Source organism: Stigmatopora nigra, chromosome 6 (genome assembly GCF_051989575.1).
Source record: "Stigmatopora nigra isolate UIUO_SnigA chromosome 6, RoL_Snig_1.1, whole genome shotgun sequence".
NCBI lineage: Eukaryota > Metazoa > Chordata > Actinopteri > Syngnathiformes > Syngnathidae > Stigmatopora > Stigmatopora nigra.
This window is the reverse complement of record NC_135513.1, coordinates 10,219,122-10,237,392: the sequence shown is the minus strand read 5'-3', so window position 1 is coordinate 10,237,392 and position 18,271 is coordinate 10,219,122. Positions and strand designations below refer to the sequence as shown.

The 18,271-nt window shown below is 39.0% G+C and overlaps 1 protein-coding gene across 1 annotated transcript in view; it reads right to left on the bottom strand.

The window, feature by feature from the left end:
• Positions 1-3,198: 3,198 nt before the first annotated feature.
• Positions 3,199-18,271, bottom strand: part of xylt1 (xylosyltransferase I) — a 42,095-nt gene continuing 27,022 nt past the window's right edge. The window contains exons 5-11 of the mRNA XM_077719485.1: positions 16,395-16,475; positions 15,462-15,678; positions 14,935-15,111; positions 12,297-12,562; positions 9,298-9,496; positions 4,907-5,240; positions 3,199-3,871 (exon numbers count right to left, since the gene is read on the bottom strand). Of these exons, the coding sequence (XP_077575611.1) occupies positions 3,549-3,871; positions 4,907-5,240; positions 9,298-9,496; positions 12,297-12,562; positions 14,935-15,111; positions 15,462-15,678; positions 16,395-16,475 (1,597 nt within the window). The 3' untranslated portion in view covers positions 3,199-3,548. The remainder of the gene's footprint in view (positions 3,872-4,906; positions 5,241-9,297; positions 9,497-12,296; positions 12,563-14,934; positions 15,112-15,461; positions 15,679-16,394; positions 16,476-18,271) is intronic.

Genomic DNA, 18,271 nt, shown 5'->3' with positions numbered 1-18,271 from the left:
CATAGACATGGGTTAAAAGCGCTGCAGAGTGCGATTCCTACAGTTTACTGCGGGCGTAGAATGTAATAAAATCTGACTCTGATACCTCTGTTAGTTTTGGGCATAAAATTTCACATGCTCCGAGTAAACTTTAGTGATGACCCGATTTTTTTTCTCCAGATATTTGTCATTGTTTCCCAAAGCTAGAAAGCTGACATTTCAAATTGTTTCATTTTGGGTCATGTCAATAACAATTTATATTGCTACACAATTAAATAAACTAAATGAAAATCTACCGACAGTTGTGATTTCGTACTTTTTTGCCAGGGCTTGTAAAATAATGCAACATTAACAGTATGATACGAATTGTATTCATAATAAGCTTTTTTTTTTTTTTTTTTTTGGTCAAAATCGGGCTACATTTTTCTAGTTTGCGCTTTGAACGAGACATAATTTCTGTACCAAGCTTCATTTTGTTGACCAACTAAATCTTATTGGCACTTCACCACAAATTTGTCAATTGAATTTTATTTATTTTGTTTAAAAACAGTTGAGAGAAATGTAAGACAAGCCAGCCAGAGTCAACAGAACAAATCTCCCTAGGGGGGAATACATATAAAAGCAGATAAGCACAGAAGGCTTGATGATATATATACAACAACAGCAGACATTTTTTTGGTGTTGCAGTACTGGTCTTGATAGCTATCAAACCGGGTAAACAGACAAACAAAAAACTGAGGCAAATAATATATTTAATGGGTCATTGGATGGTCTAAAAATCAGCTAAGGCACACTGTCTCCCCAGAAAAGAAAAACCCCAAAAGGACACAAAAATGATGGTAGAATTTGGGAGATATTTGTGCAACAGTTGCTCGACAATACATTCAAGCAAGAACAACAACAATCTGGCATTACATTTTCTCTGAGAGGCAAACAAGCCCCAACACTGGAGCAGATTATATATACAGTTGTGATTAAAAGTTTACATACACTTGTGAAGAACATGCTCTTGAGAAGCACTGCTTTATGCTAACCTATAGTCATCAGCCCGAAGATTGGGTCTTGGGCGCAGTTGGGTGTTCCAATAGGACAATGACCCCAAACACACATCAAAAGTTGCAATGGAATGGCCTAATCAGGCTATATTAAGGTATTCAAATGGCCTTCCCAAAGTCCTGACCTCATTAAGAACTTGTGGACAATGCTAAAGAAACAAGTCCATGTCAGAAAGCCATCAAATTTAACTGAACTGCACCAATTCTGTCAAGAGGAGTGGTCACAGATTCAACCAGAAGCTTGCCAGAAGCTTTTGGATGGCTACCAAAAGCGCCTAATTGAAGTGAAAATGGCCAGGGGACATGTTACCAAATATTAGCTCTGCAGTATGTATATTTTTGACCCCGAAGATTTGGTCACTTTTTCCTTTTCACCCATAATAAAGTCATAAAAGAACCAAACTTCATGAAGATTTTTTGTGATAAAGAAGTATCTGTTCCAATCACTCTATCAGAGAAAAATCAGTTGTAGAAATAACTGGAAACTCAAGAGAGCCATGACATTATATTCTTCACAAGTGAATGTTAACTTTTGAGCACAACTGTACTGACTACTTTGATCAAGAAACAGCAACATATCACTCACTCTCTTTGCCAAGTCAAAAACTCTAATGGATCAATCTTATTTAACCACATGTATTTACACATACAGCATCTTTTACACAATAGTTCAGTACAAAATACCTATGTACAATTATTTCATTGTAGATCATTTGTGTTACAAAATAGGACTCTTCCAGTGAGTTACACCGATTTGACTTCTCTTTCACCAAAACGTCGATTAATTTTACATACATACTGTAAATGTGGCAATGCATTGAATGCCCTTCATTGGCACAACATTGGACTTTAACAACAAAAGCAGACCAGTGAAGATTGACAAATTGCCCTTTGGAATGCCACCTTTCTAGTGTTGGCGTGCCAGGGAGAGTTTTGTGTTTCATAGTGAGGGTCAGGTGAACCTGATTACTAATATCTCTTAACTGAACCTCTGAAAATCACGTTACCTGTATTGTTGCTAAACACTGTTGACGGACAGAGGCGATCAATTTGTTGAAGTAAAACTAGAATGTACTTGTCAGTGATTGTATTCATGACAGCGTGAAAGTTTTAATGAAGGTACAATTGGAAAGCTTCAGAACTGAATATGCATTGTTGCAATGAAGACAGTATACATTTCCTGTGAATCTGTACGTATATCATTGTAACAGCAAGAAAAGCACAGACACTCAAGCATTTGGAAAATCATGGGAAGCAGTAGATACATAACAGGTTGTCCTCACAACAAATTGGTTAAGTCACTATGTAGCTCACCTTTGAGCCTTCAGGGTAAGAGTTGCCTTCTCTTGGCAACCCAATACAAGAAGATCCATTCTGACACTTACTGACATATCGGTAAGGGCCGTGATTAAGGTGTAAGTTGTTGAAAATTGTTGGCCTTTGTAAATAAAGGCAGCTTTAATTAACAAAAAAAAAAAGAAAAAAAATAGAACTACTTAACCATGCTACCAAGGCAGCGTCGCAATTATTTAGTCATTGACTAAAAATATCAGTATTAAAATAAACTTAACATAAATAGTGACTTGTGGACCCTCATTCATACAATTTTGAGACTTGTAAAATTCTGTACAACATAAAGTGTCGCTGAAATGATCTGGAAAAAGATATCTTTTAAGGTCAGCTTGGATTTTATCGTGATTCAAGTTCGAGGCAGGCTGGCAAGTAAAACAAGTTAGACAAAAAATATTTGTCCAATTACGAAAACATCTGCCATGCACTACTGATGAAAAAGCCTAAAATGTTATCACAAAATTAATGAATTCTAGACCCCAAGTTGTATCAGATTTTTTTTTTTTTAATGTAGAGCTGAGAAGCACTATGTCCTTTTTCTTCTTTTTTCGTGACTGTAGCAGATGGTTTGGCTGGCCACTGCAGTCTCTGATCAGGCACTCAACTGAAACAAGTTGTGTTGTATTTTTTCGAATGATTACATTTTACAGTAATTGGATTCTTCAACTCCCTTAAAGGCAGTAAATATTGATTCCTTTTGGAGTCCTATCAAAATAAACCTTTCGCTACCTCTAATGCGGGGCCGTTTCTAAACTTTGGGAGGCACATGTAAATTAATTTGACACCGTGTTTTCTGCTGATGTTGGACAGGCCTTTTTTGTAGCAGAAAATCACACTAGCCGGTGTGTCCGACGATTTAAGAACTTAATTCAGAATTCATCGAGCAGCAAAATAAATGCTTGACATTGCAGGATTCGATCAAAGTAAATTAAAACTCACATTAGAAGTCAAATAAATATATCGCAAAACTGAAACAGCAAAGGAAGCATGGTTCCCTAAAAGCAGGGTGAATTTCATTAACATTGATTACCATTGTTCCCTTTGTCTCCTGAGACAGAAGGAGAACATTACTCCTGTCCAGCAACTGCAACCAAGCTAATAAATAAATTAAAAAGAAATCAACAATGAATCTTGTGGCCTCCTGTCCAGCTGGAGGCCTCGCTGCTACCTGATGCGCCCATCAGCATGCGGGAATCTAAGTTGGGATTTTGGGTCGGGGCTCAGTGAGCTCCAAGGGTTTTTGGGGCAGGCTTGCATGATGGGGCACGCCGTTGGGCCCACGGCGCAGATGTCTGCTGCCTCCCACAGATTGCTAACTAAACTGTCGACCCAGTGCTCCAGCTCAGGGCCGGTCAGGGCGGCGTTCCTCTTGGCCTGTTCTACATAGCCCAGACTGATGGGGATGTTGAGGACTGGGTTGAGGCCGTGGAAACTCTGCTCCATGTAGCTATTCTTGGAGGGGCCATTGTGCAACTTCAGGGTGTCCTCTGGAGAAACACGAGACAGAGGTTGAGCTTATGTCAAGTGATTGGGCTTTTACAGCAAGAGAAAATGCATTTACATACGCAAGTGTTGAATGTGTTTAGCTTTGCATTATGTAAAATTGCTCTCAATAGCTTAAATTTTTGTTTCTCTGTTGGACTTAATTTTATTTATGCTTTCTCAATCAAATGAGTGGCGCTTAGTTATTGTTCAAATACGTTCTTCAAAACGCTGCTACATAATTTCTCCTTAGATCAGCTTTTTCACCCTTAGCTGCACATTCCTCACTGGTTCTCTAACTGTGGTGCTAGCCATCCCTTTTAAGCTCGGCAATGGAACACAAACACTTTAACACCCGCATGTGAGCAGACATCATTTTCATGTGCTGGTGACAAACACGCACAAAAAAACAGTCAAACATTGAGGTACTGCATATAATGAGATGCCCACTGCCATTACAAGACTGGAGTTTACTCCATTACCATGCGTTAGGGACCTGATGTAGTTGTGTTTGCATGGGCATTAACATGGATGGCTCCTATGAGACTCCTGCCAACACGGGTCCCTAAATCACTTGCCGGTGTTTGCCATACTGTTTGTGTGCATGCTTCTGCAAGTGCTTGAAGAGGGTCACGTTGTAAACTTTTACGGGCACTGCATGCCAGACATGGCAGTAAATCAGCATGCGGAAAGAGGCTCTCAGACGAAAGAACCATAAAGCTTCATCAAAATACAGTTCCCAATTGTAAAATGGAAAAGAAAACATGTCTACCATCCTATAACATCATCTCACCTTTTTGATAAAAGAGAATAATTACATTGGCCACATGTAAAGTGCATAGAGGTAGATATGGTGGATAAGAGCTTTTTTAAGACCAAAAGAGTGCTGCTTTTTCCTTTATCCATGCAGGGTGATTGATTTGTCATACTAGCTAAAGCACTTGTCAACTTTTCGTCAGCCAATGATTGGAAGTACATGACAGAGAGCTTAATAGAACTCGGTTTTCTTGTTGGAAACATCGTTTAAAAGTCTCTCTCACCTTGTCGTATAGGCTGGTGCTTATAGTAAGCCAAGGGGGCGATGAGAAAATGCATCTCAGCGACAGGGCTCCAGTGGTGCAGGATGCGGACACTCCAAACTCCAGGACGCAAAGGCTGATTGAGTGGTGGTCGGTAATGAGTGAACTCAGCAGTTGCATCGATGAGAAGGTCGTAGGTGGCTGCGATGACGTTGGTTGGATCAATCCACACGACTGTTACAGTAACATTCGGCCCTTTTGCCCACTTCTGCATGCCCACAGTCTCATCCATTGTACCCATCAAACCACCAAAATTTCTGAAAATTCGTTCTTTGGCGTCCCACTCTGTACCGATCTGACAAAAAATGGGAAGAGACGAGAGAACTGTAAGAGATGGCAGTCTGAAATCCATCCAAAGAACAGAAAACAGTAATAGACTGCATCACCCTTTCACCATACTATTAAGATAAGAAACACCCGGGCTGAATTATCATGGGAAATAATCTTCAGCATGCATTTTTCATCAAACAGCCAGAGCCTGCACACAGCAGTTATACAGATTGTGGTAAACAGATGCTGACAAGTCGATTTTTTTTGTCTTGTTTTGTCGTGCTTGTCCACAGTTGCAGGGAGGAATGTATATAAATTTAGCATACTCTTACGACATGTCTTTGGAGAATCAAAATAGAAAACAGTGGACAGAAAAAAAAGATTGTACAAATAAAATACTGTAAATAAGGTAGGGTTCAAAATTATATATTTATCGTGAAATATTTTTTAGCAATGTTAATACTAAAAACGTTCAATAAAAATGTATAATTTTAAACTGCAAATACACCACCCCACCACCACAGAGAATATGTGTATGGTATGTGTGCTGGATTGCATATGAATATTTCTAAATGTAAAATGAGATGCGGAAAATAGCTATTTATAAGGACATTGTTGAAGGGTAGGTATCATAGATAAGTGTAGCACCAATAAACATGAATACACACTGAGATGATGCTGGCAGAAATTCGAGATGAATGTTCCCTATATAAGGAATCCCCATTTCTACAATAGTAGCTGATTAACACAGCTCACCCTGGTTTACGATCAATGTCTGACTGGAAAAGACTTAGCATTCTATCCTTTGAGAGTTGGGAATAGGATAGACAAGATAAATATAGACCACAAAAATGAATACAAGTGAATCATGTGTGTTGTACTCACTTTCGTCTCAATTATAAGACTGACCTCTGGCATTCTGGCACTCTGGCCCTTAGTTCTTCTCTCTTTAAATTGCTAATCAACCCATGTCTGGCACTCTGTAGCTCATTAGTTTATCCAAGGCTGACTCATTGGCACTCTATATCCGTCAATTGATTAGTAGAAAGACCAAGACATGAAGGCAATGTTGCCTAAGGAAAATCACTGCAATCTTTTAAAGAAGCAGCTAAGTACATTTTGGTCAAGTAAAATTAAATATTTGACCCATGCTATGCCACTCTTTGGCATCCATTGACATTGGTGCACGTCACTGCGGGCCAATATAATTTACTCGTGTAGGGTAGCACTACACTTCCGCCCGTTGGTTGGACTATAGGGAATAGTCACATTTTTGTTTTAATGCCTATATCACCTATATGACTTCTGGGATGAAAAATGTAAAATAAGAAACACATTAACATACTGATTTGTTTGTTTAGAGATAATGTCTTGATGCAGCACTGCCTTGCGTCTTTTTAGTCTTTTTAGTCTACTGTTGTCTTGATGGCTCCGACCATTTTGTCATTAGTCTCCTTCTGAGTGGACGTCCCTGTAGTGTGTTGACGTCCTATCATCATCCTATCATATCTATGGTCCAAATCCCTCATAATGCTGGTTATTTTTTTAATTTCTCGGAGTCAGTGGCGGGCTGTTTTAGTCCACATGAGAATTTGGATATCCGCACCTCGGAACTTGGGTTGCATTATGCTATGATAGCCTTCTTTTTTCACTTTCAAAGATGTGCGACATGTGCAGGAGCCTACCGAATCCAAGAACCCTTTTCACAGTATAAAAATGGGTCAAACACAGATTACCTTGTGGTCCATTTCAGATTCAGCCTATAGGTTAAATTGACTTCCACGCTCAACCTTTCCCTTGGTGCCTATAACCCAATAATCTTGGGCTTAGGAACAACATCCATTTGCTCACCAAGTCAGAAGCTTAGGACCTTGTTGTGCTTATAGCTATACTTAGTAGAAGATGCCTCTGCTCTGCTAATTCTGATCCAGTAACCTCATGTTTGCAATTTGAATACTGGTCCCTTTTTAAAACCTCAGGGCGAACTTGGCCCGGAACACTTTTGAATCTTGTGAATGTATTCAGACACAGGTGTTCTTCTGTGAGACAACGGCTACACTACTGAACCATTGAAATGACACGGAATATTTGGATCAATAGATGAGGATGTTTCCAGAGTTGTCTTAAATTCAGAAAGATAATGTAATATTTAAGTGATCAGTATTTTGATTCTGATTTCGATTCTAAAACTCAAAGGGTGATAAAAGTGTGATGAAAATATCCAAAATATTTTAGTGCACAAAGTAAATTGGCCAGCAAAAACTCTTTCACCAGTGCATGGAACATTTTTGTTAAGACTTCAGAGTGTTTTTTCACATTTATGCTTGTCTGCAGCTCATCAAGGACAAAAGAAACATTTTGCTAAAAACCAAATCTGCAAACACTATTATAATGTGCAGTATGTGTTTACAGCTAGGTGATCTACATTGTCAAAGACACTAAAGACTGACAACCAGGACAACAAATAATCCTTTGTTCTAAAGAAGGTGAATTATTTTGTCATAACTTGTTCTTCACTGCAATTGATTAGACAATCCTCAAAGGTGTGACTTAAAGTTGAGCGAAATAAGCCCAATGTCATGTAAAACTTTAGGGGGATACAAATATTGTAACTGCACAGGCTAGTACTCCTGCACTACATCATGGTGTAAAATGGCATATTTAAATTAAAAAGAGTTTAAAGAAAATACTTATCTGTGTAGCTTCATTGTAGTATATTGAGAAGAAATCAGGGAACACGTTGTTAATATTAAGCCGAGGACATGGTTTATCTAGCAAGCTAAGCACAGGCCGGGAGTTTTTTTTAAAGGCTTTGTACCACAGCAATGCCAAGCGGTCTTATTTAAGGTCTTTCTGCTCTCATTTTGTGTGACAGACTGACAATCAGACTGACTGACAGCCACTGCACAGTGCTAGACACTGAGCGCACTGTGAGGCTTAGCATTCAGATAAAAGCTACTGCTCACATCACTTTGCTGTCACTCATAGTTTCATACGCTCAACACACAGACGGTGGCTTAGCGAGCAAGAGCTGAATGGCGACTAGGTGTCTAAACTCTCTTTGCAATATTTTCAGAAAGGTCAAAGAATCTAGGAGTGTCCAGGTAGACACAGTGAGGCCTGCAGTTACAAACAGACCAAACCAATTTATTTCCACTTTTGATGACATTTCAAATGTGACCCTTGCTGCAAGCTAAGCAACGAACCAGAGCAAAATGTCAGTTTACATTATCTCAACCAACTTTGTATATGTTACAAACACACTCGTTGACTTTCATACTAGAGCCATAGCTTCTGGGTCTTTCACTCAACAAGGTAATCAAGGGAAGCATTCCACTGTGAAGGTGAGAGGACATTCTTTTCATAGTCAACAAATAGCACTATGTGAAACTATCCCAGTGAACTTGAATGCACTCAATAAATGTAGATCTTCCTGGGACATCCCATCTGCAATCGAATTTTAAGAATTCTCTTGGGAAGGTCAACATTACATGACACCAAGGTCCTGTTTCCTTATATTACTTTGTTTTTCAGACTATAATGTGCACTCAAAATCCTTTATTTTCTGTTCAAAATTGACAGTGCGCTTCAAAATCCAATGTGACTTGCGTATGTACTGAGTCCTGAACGCACCAATAAAGGCCTCGTGTTGGCAAGTCAAAAGTGTCCCTGACACTCACTTAGAGCTGGGCGATAAAATTACGACGATAATTATCGTGACATAATTTTTTAAATGACAAAAATGCACGTATTTATTTTTACCTTTAAATTCCTAGTATGCCTCTGAAGGGATTACATTTAAAATATGTTTTTTTATGGCTCTCTCGGTCAAAAAGGTTCCCGACCCCTGGTTTAAGGAGTAGTCTGCCTTTTACCTGAGGTCTATAGATAAAGATAATTAATACGTGACGTACACTGTTGCACTAGCAGCCCTCTTAATCAGCCGCGTCTTATCTATGTACTTAAACTTGTTAGTTTAAGGTGCATTTTCTAATCCAGTGCGCTTTATAGTCCACAAATACAATTAGTTTACTGGCAACAATTTCCTGATGATCCTGATTGAAGACAATATGTAAACTCACCTCTGCCAACAGCAACCTGCTGAATGTGCTTTTTGGAGGCGTGGTTAATTTAAAGATCTTCTTTGGAGCCACCCAGGTCTCCATGGTCTCGAGCTTGCTTGTTGCTAGATTAGTGGCATGATGCCTGACAAGGTAGCCCTGGAACTGGTCAGACTGGAAATAGAGATGCACAGACACTGGGTGGCCCATAGGGAAGTACCTGAAAGAAAATTGTAAGATGTTATTCTTAAAAAAAAAGAAAAAAAAATTAAGTGTTCTTTCAATGTGGTCTGCAAGATCAATGACTCTTAGAACTGATTATGTATATGCAAAAAAACTGTGCAATTAATGAACTTAGTGACTGTGATATGACTCAAACTGATGCTATTAGTTTTAGGGAAGAGCACTGATGACCCTATGCACTCATAATCATACCACGACCTGCGAGAATTGAGCCCTCGCCTGCCCGCACTGAAGTCAGGCGAGTGAAACTCAACACCACTAGGGTGTACTACTCTGCCTTTCACCCAAATTCAGCTGGGATAGGCTGCAGCAAATACCCGCAACCCTTATGAGGATGTGCAGTACAGAAGATGAATGAATAAATAGCTATAGCTTGAGACCTTGACCTTAGAAATAACATTTCGAAATATGACTGAATGGAGGTCAATCAGCCTTTTCAGTTTAAGAAGCTTACACCATTAAAGTAAGATCATGAAGAAGCACTTTTGTGATTAAAGAAGTAAAAACAAAACAAAAAGAAACCAACTTGACAATGACAATTACAAGTATGTTTGTGACTTGGGAAAGAAAAAAATGTGACAGCTGAGACCACAGAGCATTACAAAATAGTCATTCACATTAGTCATTGAAGTTGGCACACACATAAGGACAAATTTGAACTGGGTCATTTAGTCAGCGGAAGCTGAAACAAAGCCGTGCCTTTCTGATTGGTCTCTTCGTTTGTGTACCTTCTGGTAAGCTTGGCCAGCCTTCAGAGCAATACGAGTGACTTCTGGTAAAAAATGAAAACGAACTAGAATGGCAATTGCTGGGGAACAATCTGCAGCTGCTCTCAGTACACGTCCTGACTCAAAGTTCTCATCTTCAATCTCTTCTGCTCCCTTAACTTCATCTCTACTGACAGACTTTTCCCTAAACAATGCCGACCCACAGAAAAACACATCCTCACTGGCCAGTGCTGCTCCTCTGTGCCCAGGGCGTCATTTGTATTCCACAGAAAGAGCAGGAGTCAACCCGTCGCGGTAAATGCTCCCCTGACAAGCAGAACAACAAATATTTGCATCCGCAAGTACAACGGAGCACATGTCTTTTCAACTTCTTCTTTTCAACTATCTTTTCTGTATTCAATTTGTACATTTGTTTTGCATTCTTGTTGCTCTGTTCTGTAGCCCTACGACTGTTTTTTTTTCTTTTTATCATCTCTGATCTTTCATTACGCAGTCATTTCCAAAAGAGAGTGACGTATTCACAGAAGGTCCATTCAGGCCTTTATACCACTCAGTCACACAGAACTGCTTAATCCACCTAATCCCCCACATAGACACGCTCCTACTTTTTTTTTACAGATACACTGGCGTGTTAGCACATCTATGTACTACATGTGCAGATTCTTCTAAAAAAAACCCACAAATAACAGTTTTATAAGTCAAAGTCATCTGATAATAGAGGTAATGAGTGCAATAGGCCTCCCATATCCAGTCAACTTTACTCTAGGACAGTGGTTCTTAACCTTGTTGGAGCTAGAATTCGATTGAACCCTGGTTAAGAACCACTGTTAGGAGTATTTAAATGTAGGCAAATGTTTTTATATCTTTTTTATTTCTAATTACAGTGTTGATATTTTGCGGAGTAATTTTAAGTAATTTCAGATTCGGTTGTTAAATTCTGGAAGAACTACCAGTGGTGGACCTTCAGGGCCTGCAAGGCCTTCTTTGCTAGCCTAAAAAATATCTGAACCACAGACTGATGCCAATTATTTTTTTTCCATGAATACTAATTAAATAATTCCAAAATTGTGATCAACTGCAATCAATTACCACTCTGTGTGCCTTGTGATTATAAGTGCTTTAATATATAAATAAATTAATAGGTACTTTCCCATGTTATGTTGTTAGAGACTGAAATATTCACCAAATATCCATATATCTTAATGTAGGTCTTCCTGACTGCATTTCATTGATGCAATTTTAGCAATCATTTTATCTGATACCAGACCAGATCAGACTGACTACAAGCACAGCATGGACATTTAAGAAGTTTGAAAGATGGATAAATGTTTCCTGATTGATGAAAGCCTCACCCATTGGACATACAAAATGCTCACAATACAACAGGGGGATAGAGAGAGAGAGCAATGCCACAGGACATGCTGTCATACTGAGTCTTGCCCTCAGGGAGCAAACCATTGCAACTGACAGGCTTTTGACTTCACAACAGCAAGTGATGCTTTGGTCAAAGAAAGCAAGAGAAAAAGCAGGACTGAGATCAAAACATTGCTGAGTCAAACATGCACTGACAGTTTGAATAAATATCAACTGTATATCCCATAACATGGCCTTTTCTATTGCAAAAACAAATGCTTTCTGCCAATTAATTATATGCTATCTAGCTGAGGCAGGACCTCTTTTTCCCTTTCCTTGTTGCAATGCTACGCAGGTGTGACATCCTCTTTATTTTTGTTTTGACATAGAGCACTTTTATGTCATGCGTATGCATTTCACACCTCCGCTTTGTTTTTTTAGTTTGTTGTTGTTTAATCACTTTGCATGTGAGTTTCATCACCTCAGCATCATCAAACTAAAGTTTTCAAACTAAAGACAACATCCACTCTCACACACATAACTAGGGGCAATTAAAAGTGTCCAATCAGCCTACCATGCATGTTTTTGGAATGTGGGAGGAAACCGGAGTACCCAGAGAAAAGCTATGCAGGCATGAGGAGAACAAAACGAAACTCTAATATATGCTTGATCATGTGGATGTTTACAAAATCTAACCTGCAACTGTGATCCATTGGGTTCCCTTGGAGGGAGGCAGCAGCATGGGCCAAGCCAAGTCTTGAGAAGGAATGGTAGTAGGTGAGCTTTGTGTCTGAAATACTGGCCACACCATCTGGCTCATCGTACACATTCTCCCAGTACGTGTTTAAGCCGGGCATCCCTGGTGGAAATGGTCCAAACAGGTAGGTGTCCAGATGGTTCACTATCTCTTGATTCACACTGGCTTCAAACTTCCTGGCAAAAAAGGTGGGACGCACTGTTTGCTGTAGAGAGAGAGAGAGAGAGAGAGAGCAGGAGATAAAGAAACAAAAAGAAGATTAAGAAACGGCTACGTGACAGGATGACAATGGAACAGATGTGATGCGTAGAAAGATAATGTAACAGCAGAGTGGAGGTAAAAAAAAGAATAAGAATTCTAAAAGACAGGGACTGCAAAGCTTACTCATTCTGTTGAGGACTAATCCCTCCATCAATTCTTTGTTGCACTTATTCTCACATAGATCAACAGCCAATCATTTGGGAAATGATCAGATGTTGACACTCACAATCTTATTAAAGGATTTTATAGAAAAAAACATTTTCTTAAATTGGGGAGGAACATCAGGGTGTGTGGAAAGAGAGAAAAAAAAACACAGTATTTGTATATGTACGATGTCTTGCATATTGTTTAAGTTCATTCCTCATCCATGGTAAATGGGACATTTTTTATTCAGTTGATAACTTGTCAACGCGACAGGGAAAATGTTAATCCTATTGCCTTTTTGTCTTTGAAACCTGCCATTTCCGCTTTCAGATTAGTGATATTTGGCTATTAAACATCCACAAAGGTTAGTTTTGGGATGAAAATACTAGAATTATAAGAATGACTAAGAATCCATATTTCTGGAATATGAGAGCAGAAGACAAACTATTACAATTTGGCATTAGCTTGAGTCATATTAAATCTTACTGCTTTATGCTGACTGGAGCCTTAGTCAGATTGCTTAGCAACCTTTTTTAGACTGTCCAAAGATAGAGAACATTTATTTTTATACATATTCCGTAGCATAGTATTCATCTGTAAAACTATGCTCACACAGATTGCATTTTTTGATGTTTGCTTTATTTGTTGCTCTTTCCATCCAATCCAATTCCACCCTCTCTGTTCTTGCTACTGTTGTCTGTTTGGCTAGAGGTGCATCATGAAATCTGCCACCTACACACCTTGGCGAATACACAAAGACGTTTCTTTTTAGCCATTGACACAAGACTATTAACCAATGGTTAGCTAGCACAAGCACCTTGGTGCAACCTACTAAAAAAAGGAGATCAAATGAACCTTTGGCACATTCTGGGCATCTCAGCTCTTTTTCATGTAGCAACTGTCATTCATTCCAGGCTGCCAGCGTGACACATGGCACCAAATGATTGTGTGTGGTTCTAGCAATTGAATTGCATGTGTAGGAGGAAATTTGGGTTCATAAATGTTCCCAGAACTAGTGGGTTTTGAAATGGCCTTCAGTGCTTTTTAGCCAGTTTATTCCCACACGTTTGTCGCATACAATGCAAGCATATTATACTACACATTGATGACACATTTAAAAGCCACACCACCACTTTCTTTCTCATGATTAAGTTCTATAAGGGAGACAAAAATTGAAAATATTATGCAAAAAAATGGACAGTTGAAACATTCATCCATTCACCTTCCTACCACGCATCCTCGTAAGGGTTGTAAGTCTATCCTAGCTGACTTTGGGCAAAAGGCAGACTACACACTGGACTGGTCGCCAGTCAGGTGTAAAAAAAAAACGCGGAAAAAATGAACGCTCTGCCCAGTCCTCGTAGATATCTTTGCACGGAGAAAATGCAGCGGGAAAAAAATCATAAGCAGTCTCTTGCATCTCGGCCACTTGGCTGTCCCGTATGCTCGTATCTCAAAATTTGTTTCGTATCTTAAGGCAAATATTTGCTCGGAATTTTCATTTCAAATTCCTCGTATGTCAGGGAACTTGTATGTCAAGGTGTTACTGTAATGTTAAACTAACCTACCATGCATGTCTTAAGGATGTGGGAGGAAACAGGAGTACCCAGAAAAAATCCACGGAATCCTGGGGAAAACATGCTAACTGCACACAGGTAGGGCCAGACTTGGGATCACCCCTCAACTTCAAAACCCTGAGGCTGATGTACTAACCACTCGTCCACCGTGCCGCCTGAGTTTGTTCGCCATCATGAATCATGCTAAAAAATATGTATTTTCCTCCCCCATCTTTATCCATTAGTAAAATAAAAAAAGCTCCAGGGAGCCATTAGGGCTAAAGAGCTGTATGCGGCTTAAAGCTGCAGGTTGGTGATCCTCGATCTGTGGTACTTTTATGGTCTGAAGTTTGCAAAAAAATGCAAAAAAAAGCCTCGATGCATTCACTTAAGCTTACCAAAAACATTATAACATTTTAATTGCATTAAAAGACTTGACATTATGAAACATTAATAAACATCACATATGGTCCAAAGAAATTAAAATGACATGCAGTAACATAGCGAAGTCACAGTATAGTAAGTTAAATCTGTCTAGTGTGACTAGTTAAGGCTCAAAAAAGTTAATCAATCAGTACAACCAAAGAGAGGAATTAATGGAGGGTGTTATTATTACCTGGAAGCGGTGGAAGTCTACAGGCTTGAAGTCATTAGGGGAACATCCGCACCAGTCAACGATGTGCTTGTACTGGCATTTACAACCTAATTTACGATTCCAGTTGGTGATGCGCAGGTTGTTATCCACCATGCTCTCACAGTAGGCACTGTTCTCTAGCACAGTGTGGAAGAATGACTGGAAAGACAACAAATGGTCATTTGGCAAAAGGAGAAATATAGATAGCTGAGAGTAAAAAAAAAACACACACACACATTTTAATTCTCAAGGACAAAAGAGTAATGAGGGAGACCTCACCTCCCGTATCTCCTGCTCATATCATTTATAAATACTTATGTAGGAAACATGAACCATTTTTTCTATTGAGTTAAATAAAGTCACAACGTTTCAGATTTACTTGCAGTTTTTGATTTCAGGTCATGAATGCTTGCTTACAGCAGTTATAGGAAACCTGTAGATTCTATATTTAATCGCAATTCATCCTGAGTACAAAGAATTGCTTACCTGGAAAAAGGAAAAGGTCTTACCTCAGCAGGCAGCAAAGTGTAGCTGTAAAAGCGCTTCATTTTGGTGACCAGATCATCCTTAGAGTTGATAACGTATTCGACAAACATGCGATTCAGAAGGAACCAGTCAGATCCCCCGTCTACAGAGATGCCCTCTGGAATTTTACGGTCACCCAGCCTCCACATGTGGGTGTCACACTCAAAGAAGAGACGATCCAAGCCTTGTTTACGGATGAACCTGACAAGAATAAAAATTAAAGAAGACTAAATGAATGACTATTGTCAAAAGCTGTTATTATACTGAACATTGTCTAATATTGACCAAAACAAGACAGAGTGGGCGTCTCTTTGCATCTCTTTTTCCGATCTGTGTAACTTGTCGGTGTGATTGTCCATTGTTTTAGTCTGTTTTCCCCTCCCCTAAACTTATGTCTCATCCATTCTGCCACCTCCAGTTTCACCCACCCACCCATCTACATTTAAGTCCGCTTTCTTAAATTATTTCTGGTGGCGCCTTTGTCAATGTTACGTCAGTGTTAGGTGTGCTCCCTTTTAGTTTACCTAAGCATTTTTGGGCCCTGCCTTGATTTGCACTTTATCTGTTGGTCTCCTTAATTAAACCTTTTGAGTTACTACCTCCACGGTTGCTATCCTCCTCCTTTCCATGCGATTGAGAGAGAGGTATTGACTGTGCAATGTATGCTTGTGTTTTGTGGTAGTTTCGTGTGCAGTGTGAATGAAGCTTGCTTGACTATCGAGGCGAGACAAGTACACAGCAGCAGGTGGCAGCGCAAAGAAGGAGATATCCCTGGGTCACCACAATAAACATGCAAATCAATAATTCAGGCGGTGGCAATGGAAGAAAAATGACTGTTGGAACCAGTGCTCATCTTATAGGTGGTCATTAAATGTGAGTCAAAGCGAAATGCAACAACCAATCGCAGTTTATCTTACCTTGCATTGTCCCTGCCATGTGACTTAATGAAGTTCATGTTTCTGTATTTGGTCAAGAAGCCCACCAACTGGTTGTTTGTCCTAGAAAGAAGAAAAAGAAAAAACATTTTTATGTTAAATGGCGGGGGGTGAAAAAAGTAACACCTGTTTCATCATTTTTCATCAATACGTATTGCAATAGAATAGAAGATTTGAATAAATAAAAAAAGGCCATTACATTGTTGTTGTTATGTCTCATTCATTCATTCATTCATTTTCTGAACCACTTATCCTCACAAGAGTCACAAGGGTGCTGGAGCCTATCCCAGCTGACATACAAACTCCAGGAGAACCAACCTAGATTTGAACCCAGGACCACAGAATTGTAGGAACGACGTGTTAACCACTGAACCGCCGGGCCGTCATAATGTCCCGTATTTAAGTCAAATTATTATCATTTTCATCTGAAAATCTTTTTTTGTTTGATACGACGAAATAATTCAATGTTCGTTATCATGTGAGTAAGCCATTTTGGTAGAATCAACATATATTTTTCCCAAGAAAAGGACAAACTGCAACAGTTGAAGATGGATTATTTAATGACCTTACCTGCTCAGGGTGTCATGGAAAACATTGTGTCACCATTATTATGATGAGAGACTCCATGCTGGTTTTACATTGGTGGGTACCCTGGCTCTCATTCAGAGGTCAGACAGGCTAAAAGCTTTGCTCTCCAAGCTATAGCCTCGGTCATTTCTTTCAGTTTTGAGACTTTTATGATGCTTTGCCTTTCGAAAAGAGCAGTGTGGCTGTGGTTAAAAGCTCAAGGATCAGTAAGGGGAGGGACAAGCGCATATTAATGTCATTTTCTCTTGAAGGAGCAATTTCACAGCCTGGGGGGCTTATTTTAGGAAGTCCTGAGCCATAAAGTTGAACTGATGTTATGCTTTTCGGAGACACGCCGTCTTCTGTGTCTCCACACTGTACTCACAACCACACATGCCTGCTGTGTGACGGTTAGTTTGCACATTGCCAATAAAATATACATGCACAGAGGCACAAACATGCTTGAAGACACACCTTCAGGCGCACACAGCCATGAGAAATGTCAAACTAACTTTTCCATGTGAATAGATATCCCCTCTTCCCCCTTGGGTCTAGTTTGCTCATTGTCAGGCCTGTGGCTACTGTTTCTTAGCAGTATTCACCTACACGGATCCACGCACACACAGGGCTATAATACTCTGCCTTCACACCTCATCTGGTAGACCAAAAAGGTTCACTTTTTCCAATATCATAGCCAATTAAACTTCATCATGATGCCAGTGTTTCACCCCAATGGTCTTGTTAAATTCATAATGTGACTCTTTTATAAGTAGGACTTTTTTTTTTTTTAAATAAACGATCCTAGGGTAGGATTATGAGCGTTACAGACTTGATGGGTTATTGTAAGGCAATCTAAACACATTTGACAAGGATCATATTTATCATCGCTGTCAGAAGGAACAGCTGAAAGAAAAACGTGTATATGTTGTCGTATTGCCGGACTATAAGTCGCTCTTGCACTGGCCAAAGAATGCACAATGAAAAATGAAAATGAGAAGGAAAAAAAAAAATATATATATATATATACTATATATATATATATATATATATATATATATATATATATATATATATATATATATATATATATATATATATATATATATATATATATATATATATATATATATATATATATATATATATATATATATATATATATATATTATTTAAAAAAATGTAATAACCCTTCTTTCTCTTTTCATAGAATGTATATTCTCAAAATTCTGACCAGCTACTTGAAAAATACAGCATATACAATAAATTTTGTTTACCGTTTTATCTATTTATCT